Source organism: Cervus canadensis, chromosome 19, assembly GCF_019320065.1.
Source record: "Cervus canadensis isolate Bull #8, Minnesota chromosome 19, ASM1932006v1, whole genome shotgun sequence".
NCBI lineage: Eukaryota > Metazoa > Chordata > Mammalia > Artiodactyla > Cervidae > Cervus > Cervus canadensis.
Window position 1 is genome coordinate 24,748,689 of NC_057404.1, and position 23,853 is coordinate 24,772,541.

The following is a 23,853-nucleotide window of genomic DNA, read 5'->3' on the forward strand; positions in this document are numbered from 1 at the left end:
TTACATTTCTCTACAGATGTTATCAGGGAGGTAAATATACATGAAATACTTAAACACACAGAAAGACATGAAAGCCACCTATTGATACTTTACATAACCTATGTCTTATTTTTGTTTTTAGATTTTTGTTACTGAAGCCAGTCATTGATCTCTTTTAGGTAGAACTGAACGACTAGTACATATGTATACATGAAAAGTCTTTTATCACTTTTCAACTATAGTTCTATTACTTTTTCAATTTCCCAGCCAGGGAATCCAATTCTTGTTTACCATTTTTCCAATGGTTAATATCAAAGTAAGAATGATCCTACTTAAAGGGAAAATCATGCGTAGCAAGCAGAACTATGATCTCAAAAGTTCTTATATTTCTTTTGGAGTGTAAACTTAAAAATCCTTCACCACAACTTAGATACAAGTCATCAGTAATTGCCAACCATGCAGGATTGTCTTACAGCCTATGACCATCATGGCGAACACAGAGGATTTCCATGGAGTGATTCGGGTACAACTGCAAAGGTTAATGAGGAACAGCGAAACCTTTCAAGCATGCACCCTGCACAGTTCCTTACATCATGGCATATGGGAATATGAAAACAGAAAGGTTCTTTCTCCCTTACCGCTGCAGACAAATTCTCGTTTTTGAACCTCAGCTACATTGTGGCCCCTCAGGTGAGACGGCCCCATACACTGAGTGTAGAGGCCCACGCGAGGCCGTTGGCGCAGCCAGTCGGAGAGCCAGGCCAGGTGGCAGTCACAATATAGGTTGTTCGAATGGAGTCGACTAAATGAGAGCCAAGCAGTTTAAAGCAAGAAAACAGAATGGAGTTATTTCAAAATTTGGAAAGTTCATTCATAATAATATATGTCTATATCTCAACATAAAATAAGTTAAAGCTTAATATGTGCCAACTTAATTATTTTCCTAAAAATTAAACTGATAACCACAAACTCAAGTCCCTCTTCATCTACTGAGCTAAGCAAATACACAGAGGCTTGAACATGGCCATGAAAATCTTTTGCCGCTGTCTATTCAAAGAAACAGAGACACACAGAAGTCCGAGGCAAATTGCTCTGCAGTCTCAACATACCGGCAGTCAATGGGGGTGGGGCAGAGAAATGGGAATATCAGAGGCCAGGTAGGGGTAGGAGGCATGTTAATAAAAGTTGTGGTTCCCAATCTGGTTCCCAGTTAGTCTTGTCATTATTAGTCTCTGTAGAAACTGCTGGCAAAACCTTTTTAGCAGGTCACTTTCATTTTTTGCTGAACCAGACAGAATAATAATTCAATATAAACCGCTTCTTTTCACATCCTGCTTCTGATTTCCTTCTTTTTGTTTAATCACAGTAAAAGGGATTAGCTGCTTTTGGCTCTTGGGGACACAGCCTCAAAGAGCAGGAATTGAAATTAAAAAACATAGATGGCTGGGAGTGAAGGAATTAAGCCAGTCCCCTCTACGCTGGCACAGATCCATACCAGATCATGGATCCCTTTCAAGTGGCAAATAGCACTTCTCCATTAATAAAATATCAGACAAATATATCCACTAAATTAGGTAAATGACTTCAAACTGGCTTTTATGTTTTCTCAAACTAAAGAAAAGGACACCCAAAACTATAAATCAAAGCATCATTCCCAGAATCATCTATGACACAGTAATACCATTTTAGCCCTTTTTAGCTGATGTGCTCGATTCTAACCCAATAACAGTAATGGATATTAAAACATGGAACTCAGTCCAGAAAGATAATTGGACCATAAAAATGGAATTTTTAAGTAGCAATGATAATATAGAATAATGAAACAACCAAAGCAAGGGAATTTAAAATTAGATGACTGTTTTACATTCTCCTTGAAGCTGAGGATACAGAACAGACTGTCTTCCATTGAAACTAGATGGCATGCCACAGGACAGGAAGGTACATTTGGGGACGGCTGGGTGACCTCCGGTGAAGTTTGCTAGGAGGTCAGTGGCATCTTTTGGAAGCTACAAAGCACATTCCACATCTTTGCTCTGTAAATATTTCCATCTAAACCAAGCACATTATAGTGATTCGACTAGATACATATACATTTGAAATGAGAAAACAATATAAAATTTTAAAAAGCTGAATAGTATGGCAAACTGTAGTGGATTTTTTTACATGAAAATAAGACTCACCATCAAAAACGCAGATGACAGATGTTTCTGCGATCTTAGTGGCTTTAGTTTTTCACAGATTGAAAGCTTGATCAATTTGTTTTTTTAAAAATTAGCTAAGGTTAATGAGAAACCAATTTCATCAAACAGTCTGAGTAAACCGGCCCCCTTCATTGGGCCAGATTAGCCTCAATCTGATAGCCCCAGGAAAACAAAATTTAGTTATGTCTGCTTACTTTTGGAATGATTTTATTTTGCTGAATGTTTTTCCAAGGAAATTATAATGCCATCCCATGAAGACTCGATTTTAATGAGAAAACATGAATTAGTACTGACATCTAATTCATTAAAAAGTGGCAATTCAACTAATTTTTGATTAAAGAGGGAAAATAAATGTAATGTTTTGAGTTATAAGCTACTGTAAAAATGAAAGATATTTTCAAAAACTTATCAAAATATATTTACCCTACTTAAACACACATTTTTTTAAAAGAAGTCCAATGCTTTGGTTATGTTTCCCACAATTTCTCACATATTGTATATGATATACTTTTTATGTCAAGGTGATTCGTGATTCTGAAACCCAATTCAAATGAGATTTATCTCTGAAAATGCTTTAACTAAATACCCCACCCTGGGTTTTGAGGATTAATTCTGCTCTTAAAGAAAAAAAAAAAAAATAGCGGTAGCAAACATTTTTATTAGAGAATAATTTTTATCCGTCTAAAATATTTTAATGTCCATCTGTAACTCCTGAAAAGATATTTTAAAATATAAATGCTGACACAACCTTAATTATAGAAGCACTAAAGGGTGATGCTGTAATTTTACATTACAAAGACTGTTGGAAAGCCAGTTTAGCTTTATTAGGATTGCTTGCTGTACAGTAATAAAATCATAAAGATTTACCATTTATCATTTCTGACAGCCAATCAAGGAGTCTTCCATTTCTTAATGAAATGTGACCTCCACAATAGCTCAAAGTAAATGTTTTTCTCCCCTCCCAAACTTCCCATAACATATATTATTTAAAAGGAAGATTTCAAGTTTTCAGAATAATAGTTCATTTATTTCAACATTATATCAAGAACTTTTTAAAAAGTGGTGTTTCCCTTGTCTAGCCCATGATGAACTAGTGGTCATATTCTTTACTTACTAAAAATAGTACTTAAGGGGAATCAATTGATTAAATTGATTTTATATATATTGAAGCTACTTACAAAGTCCTAAGTTTAGGCATATGGTTGAAACTTGCCACAGAAAGTCTAGTAATGTTGTTATTGTTGAGAGTGCTGTAGAATAAAAAAAAGTCAGAAATTTTAGATATGAAAATTTACTGATCATTCCATATGTTAACACAGAAAAAACTTCTTGTGATTATGCAGAACAAGTATCTGTATCTGGTAAAGATGGCATCAAGAAGGCACTATATTATACACAAGACGACAAATAAATTTCATACTTTAACATACTGCTATGCATTCACCAAGTACTTATTGCAAATGTATGACTTTAGCCACAGTATTTTGATCGTGTAGCTTTATGCACTTTGTGTCTACATGTCTCCTTCTGACATTGGTTAAGGAATGAACATTAGCCATTAGACTATCAGACAATAAAAAAAATTGAATAGTTAGAGTTCCTTGAAGGGTATTAGTGTCCATGAGTAAACGAACCCATTTGAAGTCTCCAGCTGAAGTCTCACAACAATAGCACAGAATCAGTTCTGTCAGGTCCTGGAACAGGGTCCTGCTAATGGTTCTTTACTGTGGACATCAGCCACGGTGGAAATTTGAGTCGGAAGAATGATATCTATATGTGGTATTTGCATTGAGTAGAAAAGACGAGACATGCTGTAGCAATATAGTAAAAATTTAATAGTCTAGCAGTTTTAATTTATTTATTTATATGGCTGCTCTGGGATGAGGGATGCAGGATCTTTAGTTGTGGCATGCAAATTCTTACTTGCTTATGTGCCATCTAGCTCCCCCACTAGGGATGGAATCTAGGACCCTTGCACTGGGAGCATGGAGTCTTAGCCACTGGACCTCAGGGAAGCCCCTTAGCAGTTTTTAGTTGTAGTCACACATCCTATTCTTTGTTTAGTGCTGTGTGGTAGTGATCATGGTTTCTTGAAGCTGGAGTCTTGAACAGGGATGGTCAAGGGAGATACAGTGAAAATAAATACAGTCCTTGCTTGGTTCTAAATTGTCCTACTTTCCCTCTAACACAAGCATTGTCAGTTGTGTTATATTACTACTACTGTCTCTACTACAACTATTACTCATTCATTCATCAAACATTTCCTGAACAGCTCTTATTTTTATGGCAATATGAAATTTCTGAAACTAAATCAGGCATAAAATCCTGTCTCAAAATAGCATACAATTAACTGTGGAGACAAATTACCAAATTACAAAAACTTATAGTTAATAAGATTTAGAAGAGAGAGTTTTTTTTTTTTCTCAGTCTTACTATGACAAGACAGTGAGAAAGATAGTTATCCCAGCAATGGGTGAAAAATGTGGAGATGGCAAGTGATTCCAGTACAAAGAAGATACAGTAGGGTGATGATTACATAGGACAAGTTGCTGAAGGAGGCAGGAAAGATGGTTCTTTGGTACAGTCGGATGCTGTGTGATACTTGAGAAGTGTTTGAATTAGACATTGAACATTCACTGGTCTACAGAGGCCAGACAGGAAATATACATGAGAGAAGTAGGCTGCTTGTAAAGAAATCAAATGGGGAAGAGAGATGGAGAAAAGCAGACAGACAGCTGGGGATGACAAGGAGCTTGAGGATGGTGATATTCTTTGTTGTAGCAGCTGATGTTCAGCTCTGATGAACTATTGCTCTGCTGTGATGGAAAGCTGTCAAACAATCTGAATTGCTCAAAAGAAGCTAGAAATGGAAGCTCTTAGACCAAGCTTCCTAATTTTTAAATACTGGCAACTTAAATGTTTCAAAGACTCCATGGGCTATGGGGCCAGTTCTGCTTGGGCTAAGCAAGATACACTGAGGTCACTTTAGACTAGCTGGTGGCTATGGTTATCAATGGTGGGATACGGGATATTCAGGAGTCAAGGAATTAACTTCAATTTCTCTGTAAAGCAGGCAGGATGCAATAGCTACAGATCTAGAACATGCACGGACTCTTTTTACTATCCAGTTTTGGAATGTATTGAATAATTTAAGAACTAATCTGACTGATCTGAATTAAGTCACATAGAAAAAAAAAAAACCGCTGAATGTAGGACCTATAAAGCACTGAATTGGTTGACTTAGGTTATCTAAAAGCTTCTAGTATTTCCCGGTACTCAAGTGAAATGAGATTTTTCTCAAACACCATTAAAACATATCCCGATGTCTGAAATAAAAGGTTTCACTTCTCAAAGGGATTTGCTTTAAATGACCCCTTTTCCTATCCTCAAAATTTATGCTGACTTTATATGGTTTAAATCTTCAGAGTACACAGCATACTGACTGTTGGATAATGCGACTTTGGGGATAACTTTTCAAAAAATAATTCACACTTAGCAGATATGCATTAATTTTGAACTATAGTTTCTTATGCTTAGTCATTCAGTCGCATCCAACCGTTTGCAGCCCTCTGGACTGTAGCGCACCAGGCTCCTACGTCCGTGGTGATTCTCTAGGCCAAGAACTCGAGTGGGTTGCCATGCCCTCCTTCAGGGAAACTTCCAAACTCAGGGATCAAACCCAGGTCTCCTGCATTGCAGGCGGATTCTTTACCGTCTGAGTCACCAGGGAAGTCGGTAAAGAAGAGAAGCCATTGGTTTCTTACAATTCCACACAAAAGTGTACATTGCATGCTGAAGCCAGTGGCTAACCATTTGAAGACTTCTCAAAATGTCAATTCATTTAATTCAACTAAAGAAATTATCTTAGTATTTTTATTTAGTGTTGATTCTGGCAAGGGCTCCCAGGTGGCACAGGTGGTAAAGAACCCGCCTGCCAATGCAGAAGACATAGAGGGAAGGGTTTGATCCCTGGGTTAGGAGATCCCTGGAGGAGGGCATGGCGACCACTCCAGTATTCTTGCCTGGGGAATCCCATGGTCAGAGGCGTCCGGTGGGCTACAGTCTATAAGGGTTGCACAGAGTCGGACACAACTGAAGCAACTTAGCATGAAGCACGCATGATGCTGGCAAAGCAATATTGATGCTAATATCTGGTAACTGAACAATATGTGGAACCAATGAAATTATTTTGAAATTAATAATAAGTGTTGATTAGGTATAGTAACAGGCAGGTGTTATATAAATTCTTATTATGAAATAATGCAAATTTATACACTGCTTTACTTGTGAACACGTTTTCCTGTATGAAAGTCTATTTCTATGTTCAACCTCAAGATTTTGTCTTTGTAATGAGAATATATCCGTGTACAAAGGATATCCTGGTGGATAAATAAGAAATGTTAGTCTTGGTAATCATTTAGGCCCTCTCAGACGTCGATCTTGATTTATTCCTTCTTATTCCCAAGTGCTAAGCATAGGATTGGGCAGAGTCTGATATTGGATGGATATGAACCACTATGTTTCAATTAAATTACGTCTATTCTATAGAAAAGAAAAATAAATAAAGCATACAAAACTGGCAAGTCAAGGGATATATGTCATTTCTGAATCTAGTGTCCAAGGAAAAGAAAATACTGATCTACAATTAGTTTCCAGTGTTACTTTTGAGACAGTATCTTATTAGGAAAATAAACTCTAAATCCTATCAATGAGAATTTCCATAAAAAGTCAGTTCATTAAAAACATACAAGTGATAAACTATCTCCCTGCTTTCATCTACCTTGGTTTTTCCTTCTTGAACTTTATTTACTCTCTCCCTTAATATATATTTTAATGAAATAAATTTTCATCAGTGGCCCAGTATGTTTACACCCATCTTCTCCTGTTTGGCCTTAGTATATTCATACATTCACAAATGAATCACAAAATTAACATTTTTAAAGATCTAAAACATTAGAAATCTGAAATTTAAGGTGATGTGCAAATTAATGCTCTTTCATTATTTCCACATGATAAAAAAATATCTCCCAAAGAGTCATGGATGATAGAATCAATCAAAATGGGTAATCTACTTTCTGAACTCTGTATTTAAAACAGTAACTCTACATTTAAAAAGCGCCAGACCAACTGTTTATAATGGGTGAACTTTTGATTTACATGTCAAGAGATTAGGAGATTAGAGTTTAACATATTTAGTCTTTCCAGTGCTCTATCCAATTTAGCCTTAATTCTTCATTAATTTATTTCTTTAAAGGTTGGGTCAATCACAAGCATTTAAAAAATTAATATATGTTAAAAAAATGTCTGCTTGACTTTATAGTATTTTAACACAAAACACTAAAATTTTTTGATAAAAATACATATTTCCTTGTTTCGTGCTGATTTTAATTATTTTCTTTAGCAAACAAACTCTGACCATTAGCTAGCTTTTTGAGATCTACATATTAAAGTACTCAAAAGAGTTGCCAACATTTTGAATTTTTATTTTGACTCCATGAACCATGAGATATTTATCATTCTTTGGTATGCTTCATGATAGTGTGTCTTACAAAAGTCATCTTTTAGATATTGTGTAAATCCAACAAAATATATGAGGTGACTGTGTTTTCTTGAATGTACTGCTCCTAAAAACAGTGATATTAGTTTAGAACCAAAAAAGTAAATGAAGAGTTACTGTATTTGTGGGTAAAGTATTTCCAGTGCTGAGCACAGTATTTGGCACATAGCAGCTACTTCCTCTCCCTCTCTCTCTCAAATATATGTAGAGCACTCAACATACCCTCAATATATTACATATATATTAGTTATTCTATATCTAATAAGTATTTAAGTTCTTTTGCTTAATAATGAAATATTTTATGGTATTCAATTCATTCAAAACATTCAGTAGATTTTTCATAAAATGTTTGGTACCATTAGTAACAAATTCTTTGATTTGATCTGTGCTATTCAACTAAATAGTACATGTGGCAGTCTCTTCACATGTGAGTTTAGTGACATTGACTATAGTTCTGATGTCAGAGCACTATCAAGAAATATTGGCTGTACCCCAGTTATTTTGACTTTGAAATAGCATTAGTGAACTTCCTATATTAAAAAAGGCTCTGGAACACAATTTTATTTTTATTTTTTTAATTTTTTTGGAAATACAATTTTAAAAGTGAACTTATAACTACAGTTTGTATAATAAGCACTTTACATTTATTTTTCCTTTAGAATAAGATAGATTCCTATCAACAAAGGTGATCTCTCATGTGGTTAGAGAATAGTATATATCCTCAGAACATTTTATTTCAATCAACTCATTCTTACATAATTCTTTAAAAACAATAACTGTATGTGACGCAGCTAGAAATTAGTTTCATTTATTCACAATTAACACCAAAACCATATAGAAAAATTGCTAAAATAAGCCATCCTAGTTGAAACAATCAACTTTATTCAGAATTACACTCCGTTCTTCAAACTCAATTTATAAAGCAATGGGATCTTTTTTTTGGAAGAATTTCATAATTTCTGATAACTTTTAACACAGGAACTAAAAATTCAAAACCTCTTCACATTTAATTTAGATTCAGATTGCTGGATAAATTGAGTCGGGGAGAATTATATCTTAGAACTATATTTTATTGGAGGGAGAAACTAGTAAGTATACTTAAAAAGTTAGAAAGGTGAATCTTGGGGGAAATTTTTCAGAAGTGTATAGGCGGCTTAAGCAGCTTTAGGATCTAGTTTTCGTTAAAATTATTTTTCATTATAATTAACAATGTCATTAAAATTATTTTTACAGTGTCAAATATCTGTAGAGATTACTCAGTTGCCTCTAGTCAATCCAGCAAAGTCTATCCAGCAAGAAAGGACAGAAAATGCCAATTATAATCCAAATCTGTGTGTGGTACTTTATGAAGTCAGTAGACTTTAAAATGGACCTAATAGGCGGCTTATTAAATTTAGAAAGTACATTTTAAAATAACCTTACAAAGATGGTAAGCTATCTAGTTAATATGATATTTTAAAATGAGAAATGTCTTTCCATCGCACAGCAACTAAAATATACCAACATATCAGCTCTTAAGGTTTTTTTTTTTTTTTGTAATTTTTCCTGTACAACCGATGCTATCTATATATATAGCAATTCTGGGAATTCTTACAAATCCCGTGTATGATACTGTTTTACCACAAGGAAAAATACTTAAAAGATAATAGGTGTGAACATTTGAGTGTCTTTCCAAAATTAGACAATTCTACCTAAGCATACAGATATGATATACAGGGTTTTGCATCCATGCATTTCCACTCTTCTCTGCATTTGCTCTGAGTTATTTAAGGGCTCTCTTTCTCTTTCAGAAACCATTCTGACACAAGATTTCAAGCTAACAGATAAGCATCCACGTTAGCACTCCCTAAACACAAAGCTCTGGTTAAAAGAGTGGGAGAAATAAGCAGTACTTACAGCACTTCCAGGTCCCGGAGAGCCCTGAATGCCCCATCTTCAATACAGCTGATCTGGTTGTAATCCAGTTGCCTGTTAAACAGATTAGAAGAATATGTAAAAAACTGGACACTAGCAGGGTTAGGTGAAAGGAAGTCTCCTGAAGGGTCTCTCAAGCCCTAGCCGCAACAACCAAAATGCTCTCACAAATCCACTCGTCTGCAGAAGAATGTCACAAGCCATTCTGGCCTCGGTGCAGCCACTGAAATCTCTTTTTGTTCTGAACTGTCTGTGCAAATAGCAGCCCTCGGAAAGCGCCAGTAAATAATAACTGCACCTTATATTAAATGCCATAGGAATGCAATTTCATTACATCAAGAAAAGCTATCCATTAAGAGCTTTCAGCGTCATCTTGCTGAAACAATTTCATTAAGGTAAAGGACTGTAAATCACTTAATGTCACATGCACCCCTCAGTGACCTAACAGAATCCATTTATCAGAGAAGCCCAGCTGCATGTTAATTTCACTATCCTTGGCAAGAAAGAGCAAGACTACTTTTAGGTTTTCTTCTTTTAAAAGCAGCTTTCCTTCAAGAACTTCAAATCAAGAAAGAGAAACGACACCCCATCTATCTCCTTGCTATTTCCAACTAGGCATATACTTTACAAAGCGACCAGTTGTTTCATATTAACCTTCACTGTTTCCATAATTTGCACTATCATTAATGGTGAATCTGCGGCACTGTAAATATTACAGACTTTTCAGTTAAAGAGATTCTCAAATTATACCACTCTCCAGAAACTAACTTTTTAAAGTATTAAGAAAACTAAAAAAAAGAACAAAATTTATTTTCTCAAAGATGCTGATTTTAGCCCCAAACACGAAGAAACACATACTGCAGCAAGATTGTTAAAATTCTACATATATCTACAGTCAAACATTTAAAGCTGCATTAATTCATTCTAAATAACACAAAACTCAAATAAGTAAATCTTCTCCAGCAGTTATTACTCACTTATTAATGTTTAAAGATTGAAAATAAAGCCTGTTTCAAACTTAAGTTTGCTTTTTCCTACCGCTTGTTTGGGGAATTAAAATTTCCTTGTTCATACTAAGGAATCTACTTGGTTGAAACAGACAACTAAGTACTAAATCCCACTGCCTTCTCCTTTTTTCTTAAACAAATAACCAGCTTTTATCTAAAATCTAGTAGCCTGATGCTTAGTGATATTATTGTTCTTACAGAGAAAGTATTTTAATGCTTCACTTGAGATAGAAACCAAATGGTTGATGATATAGGTGAGTTGTCAGCCTTGCATGCATTGGGAAGGGAGGTACTTAAATAGGGTAAGCCTATGACCCTAATACAAAGATTAGGATCTTTGTATTATTTCAAGTGCAAGATTCACCAAAAAGGCCTAATTCACATTTGAGGTATGTTCTTAAGGGAACTGTTTGAAATAGCTGTTTTTCTCACAAGGCAATTGAATAAAGGTGCAATGATTTAATTCAGTGACTTTCAGAGGGGCCTCTTCAAATTCCCTACTTTAGAAATTATGTACATAGAGAATGTCTCATGAAATATACATCTCATTTTTAAGAAGGTCTCTGGGGGACATAAGCATACAGGAGGCCACCTTGATGCCATGCAAATTGTGCGATCTAAGACGTGCAATATAAAACAGGTGAGCCCCGGAGAAGATACAATTTTATTGCCTGTATAAACTAAGGCTTTCCCCAAATAACAGCTACCACTCACGGAACTGTAACAGCCGAAGGCATCTCTGCTTATTAGGAAGTATGCAGACGTATAATTTTATTTTCTAAGAAGACTTTTAAAGACTCATGATGTAATATGGTTGCTGCGCTTCCAAGAAAACACTTACATTCTGGAGCACTTTTGAGTTTTACAGATTAAATTCATTTAACAATTAAGTTAATAGCCTTTTTTTTTTTATTTTAAAGTGCTAAATATATATCTACACTACTATTCTCTAACCTCCTGAACAATTTATCAAAGCCATTTAAATTAGCACAATGGCATGAAGTGTTACCCTTGACACACTACAAAAGAGAAATTGTTTCCAGACAAATTGGCAAAATCTTTTAATGCTATCAAATTTGCCTAATGCAGTCTCCAGGTTAATCTGTAAAAGGGTGAGCTGTATGTTTGCCCATACCTTATTATCCTTAGCTGTCAATGTATAAATCAGTGCTGACACAGCTTCTTTTAAATCATGCATACTATACACAAAGGGGAAGCCCTAGCTTGCCAGAAAGCACTCAAGCAAATCTTGTTCTACACATACTGAAAGGCAGATTACTTTCTATATACCAGCAGAAGTTGAGACGCTGGTGGAAACTTTGCTAATTTCATCCCTCTTTAACATTGCTCATGATTATATGCCGCTTCTGATTCTTAACAGAAGTCTAAGCCCTTATTGACACTAAAACATTAAGGATATTCGGTTCTCATAGGACCAAATTCTTCCCGAAAAGTTTCCTGAATGCTGTCATGTCTCAGGTCAAATATCTTCTGGGAAGGAAAGTATTTTATGAAAACGTTACTCATTTGGAAGGATAATGAAAATCAAAGCAGACAATTTTTTCATCAATGGATAGATTTTTTAATATTCAAAGTTACATTTATGGAAAGTGCTGTACCCACATGACTGCTCATGAGAAAATCTCTCTGCACAAACCTCTGTTTATCTGCATATGGTTCAAGATAAACAGTGTCAAAGCTGCACAAAAGTGTAATTTATTTCAGAGTTTCTGGACTATTTTTCTGCACCTTGTTTTTCTCACGCTGCTCACTTCCTTCACCACCTTTAAACCCTGGGCACTTCTGCTTTCTATAAACAGGAAAGGACGTGGTCAGCCACGAGTTTAGTGACACGTTTAGATGTGATTACACACTGTGCCATGGAATTGTTCAGAATTAAGTAATTAGTAAGAGGAAAACTTTTTCACTTTTCCAAGAAGTAATGTTACAGCTATTTATCCAGACATACAGTAAATTTGTTGATCTATGGATGATAAGAGTACTGGGTGTCTCTAACAGCTCGAGGGTCCTTTTCGAACATGGGCTACTTTCCAGGGAAAAGCGAACTAGCACTTTTCTCATTTTCCTGGGAGAAAGAATGGTATGGATAGGACCACTGGTGGTTTCCTATAGACTTCTAACCTGCACATTCTCATCCAGGCTGCTGAGTCTTCTCCTTATTTTCTTCCTCCAACCCTCCTCTCTCTGTTCAAATTCCAAATCCCCTCTCCCTCTGATCCACCACTGTCCTCGTTTGTACGTGTGTGGTTTGAAGCAGAGGCTTTATCTTTAACTTCATGAAAATGATGTTGTTAAAAACACACTGCTTTTCCATCACAAAGTCAGGTCCGACTCTTTGCAACCTCGTGGACTGCAGCATGCCACTCTTCCTTGTCCCTCACCATCTCCTGGAGTTTTCAGATTTCTCTCAGCATTAACACTCTATGATTTTATTTTTAATGGTAACTATTTGTCTTCTGATGCTCTAGAATAACTCTAGACTGCTTATTTAATTTTTTCTAGCACTGCCTTCGACAACGCAGCACACATTTATCGAGAGTGATCACTCTGTGCTTCTCTCACATAAAATTTCTAAAGTTGATCTGCTTTTCTTTAAGACTAAAAATAATTTAGCCTAGTTTCAGATTTGGATTAATTTTTGGTATGAAAGATAATATATAATGTTGCTAGATATAAATTTTAACAAAGAGGTATATTAAATGACAAAAAGTTTGAACATTTGCTTACTTGGCATTTTAAAACATAACTGGAGACAGTCCATTGTTATTTTTTCCTCCACAATTTTCTGTTTCCATTGTTAATAAACTATATACCATACTGTTTGAATTACATATACAAAACACATCTTCCTGCATTAACTTTAGTTGGTTTTGTCCTTATCCATAGAAAATTCATATTTCAGTGCAGTGTCCAAGTAATAAGATCTTATCACAAATTGATTTTCTTTTTGTAAGAATTAGAACACCATAAAATATACTTACCACTGAAACAATAGTGAACATAAAAAATCTTTAATAATTTCTAAGCCAGGCAGAGTCTGTACAGAGTGTCAACAAAATTGTTATGACTAGGTTACAATTTTGCCAGGGTTTTTCAGGCATGAGAAAGTTTCATTCATATTCAACTCACTACTGCAAGATGACAAACTCCAAGAATTTAGTTGACTTAAAACACATCAAAGTGATTAGAATCAGTATGAGAGAATAACAACATTTCACTAACCTGATAAAACATAAATGGAGAAAAAGAAAAAATGCTGGTAAGGATATGGGCAGAATCTGTTCTATTTCTTCCCTTGTGTGTTTAAAGTTGAGGTAAATATGAGTGTCTAAATACACAAATCCTATGCCAATAATGATTGTCCAACAAGTAGTCCAAGATTTAAGTCATAATATACAAAGGGCATGAGAAAAACTTAAATTAATCCATCCTAGAGAGAAGTTTCTGCAAGTATATCATTTACCTCGGCATGAAAGCACAACTGTGTTAGCCTGGGCATTAGTGAAGAAAATAATCAAGGAAAGGACTTTCTGAAAAATCTTAAATTACTTACATTATTTGAGAATTTAACCCTTTTGCAATGTTTCAAGTAACACTTTGTTTTTCTCACAGGTAGAAAGAAGCTCAGCTTTTATTGGAATAAGCCATAGGATAAAGTTATATCCATTTGTTAATTTATTAGGAGGAAGTTCAAGGTAGCTCTAAGAGAGATGATAATAGACACTGGAGGAAAGACAACTAAACTGACCTTCCAGTTTTGGTAAGTCTAAACAAACTAATCAGGGAGGTAGAAATTGAAACTGACAATAATAATTGCTTGCATTTATTGAATGCACAGTAAATAGCAGGGTCTTTAAACACACCCATCGTATTATTCCTCACAATTACTTGAAAAGGTAGGTATTATCATTATTTTGATTTTACAGATAAGAAAAGAAGGCCCACAGAAGTTAAATAAGTTATGTAAAACAAGTAGTAAATATTTAGTGAAACCTTGATTCAACTTTAAATCTATGTATTGTTGAAGCCCTCATTAGACACAGGTGGCTAGGAAGAGAGATTCAGGAGCTATTCATTCTGCAAATAGAGGTTTAGGCTGAATTTCTAAAGGCAAATTTTCAAGGAAAAAGTCCGCAGTAGAAGAATATTACAGAATTTCAGAGAAGGAATTGATTGCCTTAGGCGAAAATAATAGTGTGAGGGAGAAGAAAAAAATCCCTTAATCTCTAAAAAATGGGTAGAATCCAGTAAGACAGAAATAAAAGTGGGTATTCCCTATGGAGGAGAGTGGTTCAAAGAACAGTTGTGAGCTGAGGCTCTATAATGTTCAGAGTAATGTCTGCAAGACAGAGATCGTTCTGATTTGAGCAAAGAACTTGTGCACAGATTCAGTGGGAGAGGGTGCTGTGAGCCTGCACAGGTTTCCGAATTTTGGGACCAGTAGGAATATCTAAAGAGACTAGATGCAACGCCATCGGGTAAAACTCACTGATCTCTCAGAGAGTAACCTATATTCCTATTGACCTTGTAGAACTATTGTAAACAATACTCCACTAAATTCCCAAGGCTTTACTATGATGCCTATAGCAAAGCGTTTTGTTTTTGTTTTAATAAGTGGAATGACTTTCAACCAGGAAGTGATGGGATGAAAAACAATGCTTTATGTAAACAAAATTTGGCTAGAACATTGAAATTCCCTAATGAGAATATAAACTGGAGTCAAAACTCAATTAGCAGGTTATTGTAATTGTTCAGAGGGAGAAAAGGATGGCTGGCTGTCCAGGGTTGGGGAAACAAAAAACATAAAGATCTGTTCCATCTCAAGAACAACATGCAACCACTGAAAGGTCATGACAATGACTATTTTATACATATGTGAATCAGATTCCCGACTCTTCAGTCAAAATTTCTTGTGTTTTTTTGTTTTGCTTTGGAAAATGATTATGAAGTTATGCTATATAGATTCATCTTTACATGAGGAAATGTTATCAATAAAAAGAGTGCTAAGGCCCCTGGAGACTGAGCACAATGTGAAATTGGAGAGGTTACTGGTTACAAACTTGCCCATAGTTACTGGGGATTATCACACTTCAGTGTACTTTTTTAGAGTGAGTACAAAGCAGGCGATTTACAGGACCACGGACAGTTCCCATGGTACTGACTATGGCGTCTGCTGAGTGCCTGATACACTACCTTTTAGAACCCGGTGGCTCAGAGGGTAAAGCGTCTGCCTTCAATGCAGGAGACCTGGGTTTGATCCCTGGGTGGGGAAGATCCCCTGGAAAAGGAAATAGCAACCCACTCCAGTATTCTTGCCTGGAAAACGCCATGGACGGAGAAGCCTGGTAGGCTACAGTCCATGGGGTCACAAAGAGTCAGACACGACTGAGTGACTTCACTCACTAATTTCGAGTTACGGGTTACTCCTTGTGACCATAAGAAACAATCTAGATGTTAGTGAAAGTCACTCAGCTGTGTCCAGTTCTTTTCAATCTCATGGACTACACAGTCCATGGAATTCTCCAGGCCAGAATACTGGAGTGGGTAGCCTTTTCTTCTCCAGAGGATCTTCCCAACCCAGGGATGCAACCCAGGTCTCCCATAGTGCAGGAGAATTCTTTACCAGCTGAGCTACAAAGGGAAGACTTCTCGATGTTAAGAGAGGCTCTAGTCCTCATATCATAAAAATCAACTTCATTTGCTATCTATATAAAAGAAGAATCATCTCCACAGATGTATTTGGAAGGTTCTATGCCCCACTAAGAACCACGTGTGATGTTTATTCTAACAGTAAGGATAGCAGGCCCCTTGAGTGAGAAACCAATCTCCCCTTCAAAGTCTCTCCAGCCTCAGGCTCACTGAAAACACTCTAGGAAGGAGCAGAGAGCAACAAAAATCACCATTTTAATTTTATACAAATGGATCTTCTTTTTATAATAATTATGTAATAAATCTGTAATTAAGTATGACGAGAAACATAGTGAACTAAACATGAAAAGTAGCTGATTATGGTCAACATTCTGTAAATATGATTTAACTTACAGGTCAAAGATAAGGTAAGTCTTGTATTTGAATGGTAAAATATATAACACACTCTTTGATTGTTAGGGCTTCCCTGTGGCTCAGACAGTAAACACCTGCAGTGCAGGAGACCTAGGTTCTATTCCTGGGTCAGGAAGGAATAGAAGGGAATGGCAACCCACTCCAGTATTTTTGCCTGGGAAATCCCATGGACAGAGGAGCCTGGTGGGCTCCAGTCAATGGGGGCCACAAAGAGTTGGGCACAACTAAGCGACTAACACTTTCACTTTCTGATTGTTACATATTGATTCTCTGTGACGTGGACAACCCTCGTTCCTTTATTATCATGAAGTCTGAGGCTCCCCTGGTGGCTAGTGTTAAAGAATCAGCCTGCCAATGGAGGAGATGCAAGCTAGATCCCTGGATGGGGACGATCCCTTGGAGAAGGAAATGGCAACCCACGCCAGTATTCTTGCCTAGGAAATCCCAAGGATAGTGGAGCCTGGAAGGCTACTGTCCATGGAGTTGCAAAAGAGTCTGACATGACTTACTGACTAAACAACAACAACAAAATGAAGATGATAGAGGAAAGAAGAGTAGATTGATATTTAAAAATTGGGAAGTGTGGAAAAAAAACCAAAATATATGTCTTCCTGTGATTGTACTGTACAACTGTGAATTTTCCTCCTATGGGTTTTAAATGATCATCCATCAATAAAATAAATGGAAGACAATAGAGTTTCAGAAAAAAATTCCTAAATAATAACAACATATAGATTAACCTTCTTTTTCCTATTTGCCAGATCTTATCACTAATAATCAGTGCATCCTAAATAGTTTTGTTTCTTAAAAAGCCATAGTCATGCATTCTTGTTTCCCAAATGACACCATGACTTACTCAAAGAGAACCAAGTTAAATCATCTTTTAACTTAAATGCTTGTCTTTAAATTAATATATAGTAAAAAATATAAATATTTTCCCCTCACCTATTTTAACCTTTGGGTAGTTTTATTAGAAAAAGGGAGTACAGTTGATAACAGATGAAACTTTACTAGAATTTGTATCATGCAAGCAGATAGAAAATGAATGTATTCATTTACAAATAGCAAAGTTTGGAATACTGAGTATATTTTGAAGATATACTGCAACATGAAAGAAGAATAAAAAATAGATATGATGTACTTTAAAGAGTGTATCTAAAATAATGCTTGTTGGAATTTAATTATTTTAAGTATTCAGGTCCTGCAACGCAAGAGACCCAGGTTTGATCCCTGGGTTGGGAACATCCCCTGGAGAAGGGAATGACTACCCATTCCAGTATTCTTGCCTAGAGAATTCCAAGGACAGAGGAGCCTCGTGGGCTACAGTCCATCGGGTCACAAAGAGTCAGACACGACTGAGTGGCTAACACTTTCACTTTTGCAATCTCAATAACTATTGTCAACAATTTGAATTTTAAGTTCATAAATTGGTATTTTTTGTTTAAATCCTGGGATAACATGAGTAGGAATTATTTCACATAAAAACAAGAGACTCTTGGAAAATTTTTGAACTCATAAAATGCATACTTAGAGAATAAGCTTGCAAGTCTTAGCAATAAAGCAAAATTTAATTTGAATATTCTCCTAAATCATTCAATTGAATGGAAAAGCCTCATACATACTTGTAAACAAAACAGTGCCACAATGTAACATGTCTTCATTCAGAAACTGATCAGGAGATAGCCAAGCCTTTTTAGTCAGTGTTACATATATTAAATATATATACAAATTTATCAAGAAAAATAATATAAACAGTGATTATCACTTTGGTAAGGCATCATTTGGTAATGATACAGTATCAGTACTTGCATTCACACTTGATTGGAGAGTTCAAAAACACAGATGTAAATCCTATATAAAATGGCTTCCAGTGACTACTATAAACACTATTAGATAGTTGATATTTTGATATGATCTTGTTATTCTCAGATCTCACTGTCTCAAATGCCAGGAAAAAGAAACTGGTTTAAGTAGCAGCTGGAGAAAACTGTATAACAACATAAAATATAAAGGGTTTTAATCCAGTTTGGAAATTAATAGAGGTAAGCAAAAAAGTTATGGGATGTCCTCCCTGGAGATATTTAACAGCAAGATAAATGTCCATCTGTCTAGAATAGTTTTACTGTGGCTTGCCTGAAGGAAAAGGAATAAGATCTGTTAATTTGCAAAATTTCTACAGCATCAATTTCATATTGTCAGGATGTTGCCTTGAGCCTATTTAGCCAATCCACAAGCTTAAAGCAAGTACTTCCAGTGCAAATCTTCTCTGATACCTGGAATTTACTCAGAATAAAGCCTGAATATGTGGTAAATCCAATAAACCCAGTACAGTGCATTAGACCAGTATTTTAGACAGTGCTATACAAAATATCAAGGTCTTCTCTGTAGCTCAAATGGTAAAGAGTTTGCCTGCCATGCAGGAGACCAGGGTTCGATCCCTGGGCTGGGAAGATCCTCTGGAGAAGGGAATGGCAATCCACTCCACTATTCTTGCCTGGAGAACCCCATGGACACAGGAGACTGGTGGGCTACAGTCTGTGGGGTCGCAAAGAGTCGGACATGATTGAGCAACTAACACTACTCAAAATATTTATCCTGATGCAACTGAAGCACATATTTCTTCTGTAAAGCCTTCTTTTTTCTCTTATATCTCTGGAAGACTTGAAATACTAGCCATCATGGGACCATGAAGCCTTGTCCAAACTGTAAATGAACACACTGGCATGATACACAGGACAGAGCATTATGCTTCTCCTTCCCACGCTGGATGGGCTTCCCTTGTGGCTCAGCTGGTAAAGAATCTGCCTGCAATGTGGGAGACTGCATTTTGTTTCCTGGGTCAGGAAGATCTGCTGGAGAAGCGATAGGCTTCCCATTCCAGTATTCTTGGGCTTCTCTGGTGGCTCAGCTGATAAAGAATCTGCCTGCAATGCTGGAGACCTGGGTTAGATCCCTGGGTTGGGAGATCCCCTGGAGAAGTTCAAAGGCTACCCACTCCAGAATTCTGGACTGGAGAATTCCATGGACTGTATAGTCCATGGGGTCATAAAGAGTTGGACACGACTGAGCAACTTTCACTTCCCACATTGAACATTCATAATAATAATAATGTCAATACTTATGGACTTTTACTGAGTCATTACTTGATGACCTACGTTTACCATTTTAATAACAATATGAATTAAAATTTACTCTCAGTGCTAATATATTTTACCAAATACCTTTCTTAACTTTTAATGATAAAACTAAACTTCAGAGTCCCATGAAACTGGATTTCTTTGAATAGTGTAGTTTGATCTATTGTTTAATTAACTATAAAATTTTAGAAAATTGTAAGCATGAGCCTTTTTACTTAAATAAACCTATAAATGCATTAAGGTGTTTCAAGGTTATTTCCATGGTCTTTCACATGGTTACGTGGATGCCAGTGAGAGTAGCAGGAATAAATTGTTCTTTTGACCATCATCATTCAGCATCCACATAGTTTCTTAAGCCTCCTTTCCTCCATAAGAAAAGAAACCTTCAAAAATAAAGTCATTTGGATGCTATTCTACTCAGCTTTCTCCATGTTCGGACTGCTATGCTTTCTGCTACTGCTGCTATTCCGAATCAGTACTGGTTCACCTTAAAGATACAGACATATTCCTTATATCACACACACACACACATTTCACTGCACTTTAATTTTATCCTCCAATCCCTTCAAAACCCAGAAATCAGGCCTTGAATAGGTCTTAATAAATTCTTACTTTCTCAATCTGCTTTTACTGACCAACATACAGTATGAACCAACCTCCTTGAAGATTTCTGTATATTTTCTTTTCAGTAATTCTTTTCTAAAGTATTCCCTGATAACCTCAAGCAACACCTTTATCTCTTTCTTTCCTCAGTGCCTGTGGCACTTCATAATTTGTTTATAAATCAGGGTCTGGCACATATTTAGTACCCTCTGAGATATTTATATATCTATGTATTTTTTTTCTACTTTGCAGCTCAATGTCTAATTGGTCCATGGTCTGTCTGATCCCTCACTAATATTGCAGATTAGTCCATACTCTAATCTTCTCTCTCCTTAGTACCTTTTTTCTCTAATAATCACAAGTGCAAGCAATTATTATATTGATTTCATAAAAGTAAAAATTAAAGCTCAGTGAAGTTTAATGAATTGTCATGTTTAAAAAAACAAAAACAAAACAGCAAAATATTCTGAGACTCCAGTCCTAGGCTCATCTCATGGTATTTATAATAATTGCGTTTAAACTGAAAAAAGGGAAATGATATGGGGGGGGGGGATATTTCCCAAATTCCACCAAATCAATGATGCATTCCTCGAAGTACATTGGTCAGTATCTCACTTTTCTTTTTATCTCTAAACTTTTAGAATTGCACTTTTAAAGAAGAAACAAAGAGGAATTAAGGAAGAATCCCACCATGACTGGTATCTCACTCCCAAATGCATCCTTAAACCTGGGAGAAGGATCACTTGCAGACTTGGATTCCCTAAATATTGTTACTAAGATTAAAAGCCACCTGTTTTCAGGCTTTAGAGAGAATACTGCTAAAAGACTGCAAGAGGCAGTCCCAAAGGGTGGTCAACTTTGGCCATTACTGTTCTTTCACAGAGACATATAGACAACTTGAGTAGGTGCTACATAGGAATCTGTGTTGTTCTGACAAGAGATAATACATAGAGGCAGTTTTGAACACCCCATATCTCTGAATCTATTTGAAGATTTTCCTCAGTATTCATTAGAGATTAAATCTAAGCAAATAAAATCTTTAACATGTAAATGCTAATAAAAGTCTAAGGCCAGGATTTTGATGGCACTATATATTTATACTTAGAAGTCTATATTTTTCTATCTCTACCTGTACACTTAGAAAGTACAAATTTAAAACAAAAAACATTTACATTGAAGAGAAGATGTAGAGGCCATAGCTTATAGCTTTATAAACAGTCGTCTTCTTTGACGAAGGAAAACATCTGTCTCACATTCACTACTTGAGAAATGTTGGATTCCACCATGGAGAATTCTGAAAGTAAGTTAATTCTTGAAAGAGTTTCTGCCCCATTTATTACAAAGGTAAGAAATACTGAATTCCTGATAGTTAATGTCAGCACACAGGGGCTTTTCCCTTTACATTTCAAACTAATGTAGAAGCTAAAGAAAACACTTTATGACCTAGTTTCACAGTCTGTCAAAATCCGTCATTTTAAAAGGTTAATATGATACTTTAAAATTTATTAAGATACATATCGATAATGTTAGGATTGCCGCTGTAATCTTAAATCTGATATGCAAAGAGCTATGTGCACTTACAAAACAACACATATACACAAGACACTAGATTAAAGATTTACCAAGGACAAATACATAGGTTTCTTTTACTTTGCTTTATAAAGAAGGCTATACATATCTTCTTTCATAAAGATAAAAGAAGGAAAAATCTAAGAAAAGTATTCACACAAATTGAAAGACACTTTTCTCATTCTCACACTTCGGAATTTAATAAAAATGGTGATCTAAAAGCTATTTTAAAAAGCTGTAGCTCTAGGCCACAGGTGTCTCTAACAAGAAAATATTATCTACACTTTCCAGAAAAAAAATAGTCTGCATTTCCAATAAACACCAATAACAAGTGAAAAAGGTACTATTGAAATAAGCTCATAGTAAGAGGGAAGAATACATTGTAAATGCCTTTTAATCAAATCATTTCTTTAGACTTCACAAGATTAACCAACCACAAGGTATGAGGAACCTTGTGATAACTTCAGTTGTTATTTGATAACTTCAGTTTCAAGACATCTTCTAAAGGAGACTTCCTTCAGATAACATGTAACAATGATTTAAAACTTATTGTTACAAGTTCTGCTAAGGAAGCATAAAATGCATAAGCTTTCACCATTTCTTTCCTGACACTTTATTTAATACGAATTAAACCTGGAAAATGGATTAAAAAAAAAAACAGTATAATTAGAAAAAATACTTACAGATTTTTAATATCAACTGCCCCACGAAAAGCTTTCCTTGGAATTGCCTGAATCTGGTTTTCACTGAGGTCGCTAAAAATAAAAAAAGGGATAAAAGATTAAGTTATAAATATGATTTAAGAGTTATCTTAATAATTATTGAGAAGTGATAAGTCACTTTCAAAAAAAGAAAGCTAAAGAAACACTTAATCATTGTAATTAAATTAATAACATTAGATGCAATTTCTAATGCAAATATTTTATATTTCTAATAGAAATTAAAAATTTGGACAAAATGGTCTCTTGAAGTAACTTTTCAGATCTTTAATTCCTAATAAATTATTAAATATGGTTCTCTTAAATTTAAGAGTTGATTCACTTCTGTGTAAAAAACTATTTCTTTAAAACAAACAGTAAATTGTTCATAACTCAATTTCAAGGGATTCTAAAGAAATAGTACTTGTTATTTCTCCAACACCACTGATATAACTTAAGAAGTATATAGGAAAACAGTTCCATTTAACATCCTAGAGAAGACTGGGCAAAACTGATAAAACCAGGGCAGTATGATTAAGTTTTCATAGCACTTTAAGTAATCTTGAAAATGGAACATGGCAGTACTGGCCCAACAATAAAACCCACAGTTCTTGCATGAAATATTAACAGCACATTGATTTAAAACCTTCTTTAAATAATTCTATTATAACCATAAACACAGACCATCTATATTTGCATTTTAATTTAATCTAGAAATACATTTTAATCAAGGGAACAAAAAGCACTCTTTGAGCTGAAAGGAGAGTTTGTAAAAATTACTCATCTCATGAAATGGATCATTATTTTTCCTTCAGAGTTCAGACGCAATTCTATAAGCTCATATAGTATTATTAGCCTTAACAAGTAGGATATAAATACACAATGCAAGAAATGTCATCGAAAAGAGGAAATTTTAAATAACGTTATCACATAGCAGAAAGCTGAAACAGCAAATAAAGTATTAAAGTAACAATGAAGGTACTAAAATTATCTTTAAAATTCAAAATAACCGACGCTCATGAAGAAAGGCGAAGCTACTGACCACGGGTGTGTGGCTGATGAAACAGAGCCATTTTCCAATTATGCAGAGACATACTGGACAAA

General features: G+C 35.4%; 1 protein-coding gene across 2 annotated transcripts in view; it reads right to left on the reverse strand.

The window, feature by feature from the left end:
• The window catches only part of SLIT2 (slit guidance ligand 2), a 383,481-nt gene that overhangs the window by 128,285 nt on the left and 231,343 nt on the right, over positions 1-23,853 (reverse strand). For both annotated transcript variants that reach the window (XM_043438885.1, XM_043438884.1), the window contains exons 5-8: positions 22,735-22,806; positions 9,634-9,705; positions 3,359-3,430; positions 618-781 (exon numbers count right to left, since the gene is read on the reverse strand). In XM_043438885.1, coding sequence (XP_043294820.1) covers positions 618-781; positions 3,359-3,430; positions 9,634-9,705; positions 22,735-22,806 — 380 coding nt within the window. The remainder of the gene's footprint in view (positions 1-617; positions 782-3,358; positions 3,431-9,633; positions 9,706-22,734; positions 22,807-23,853) is intronic.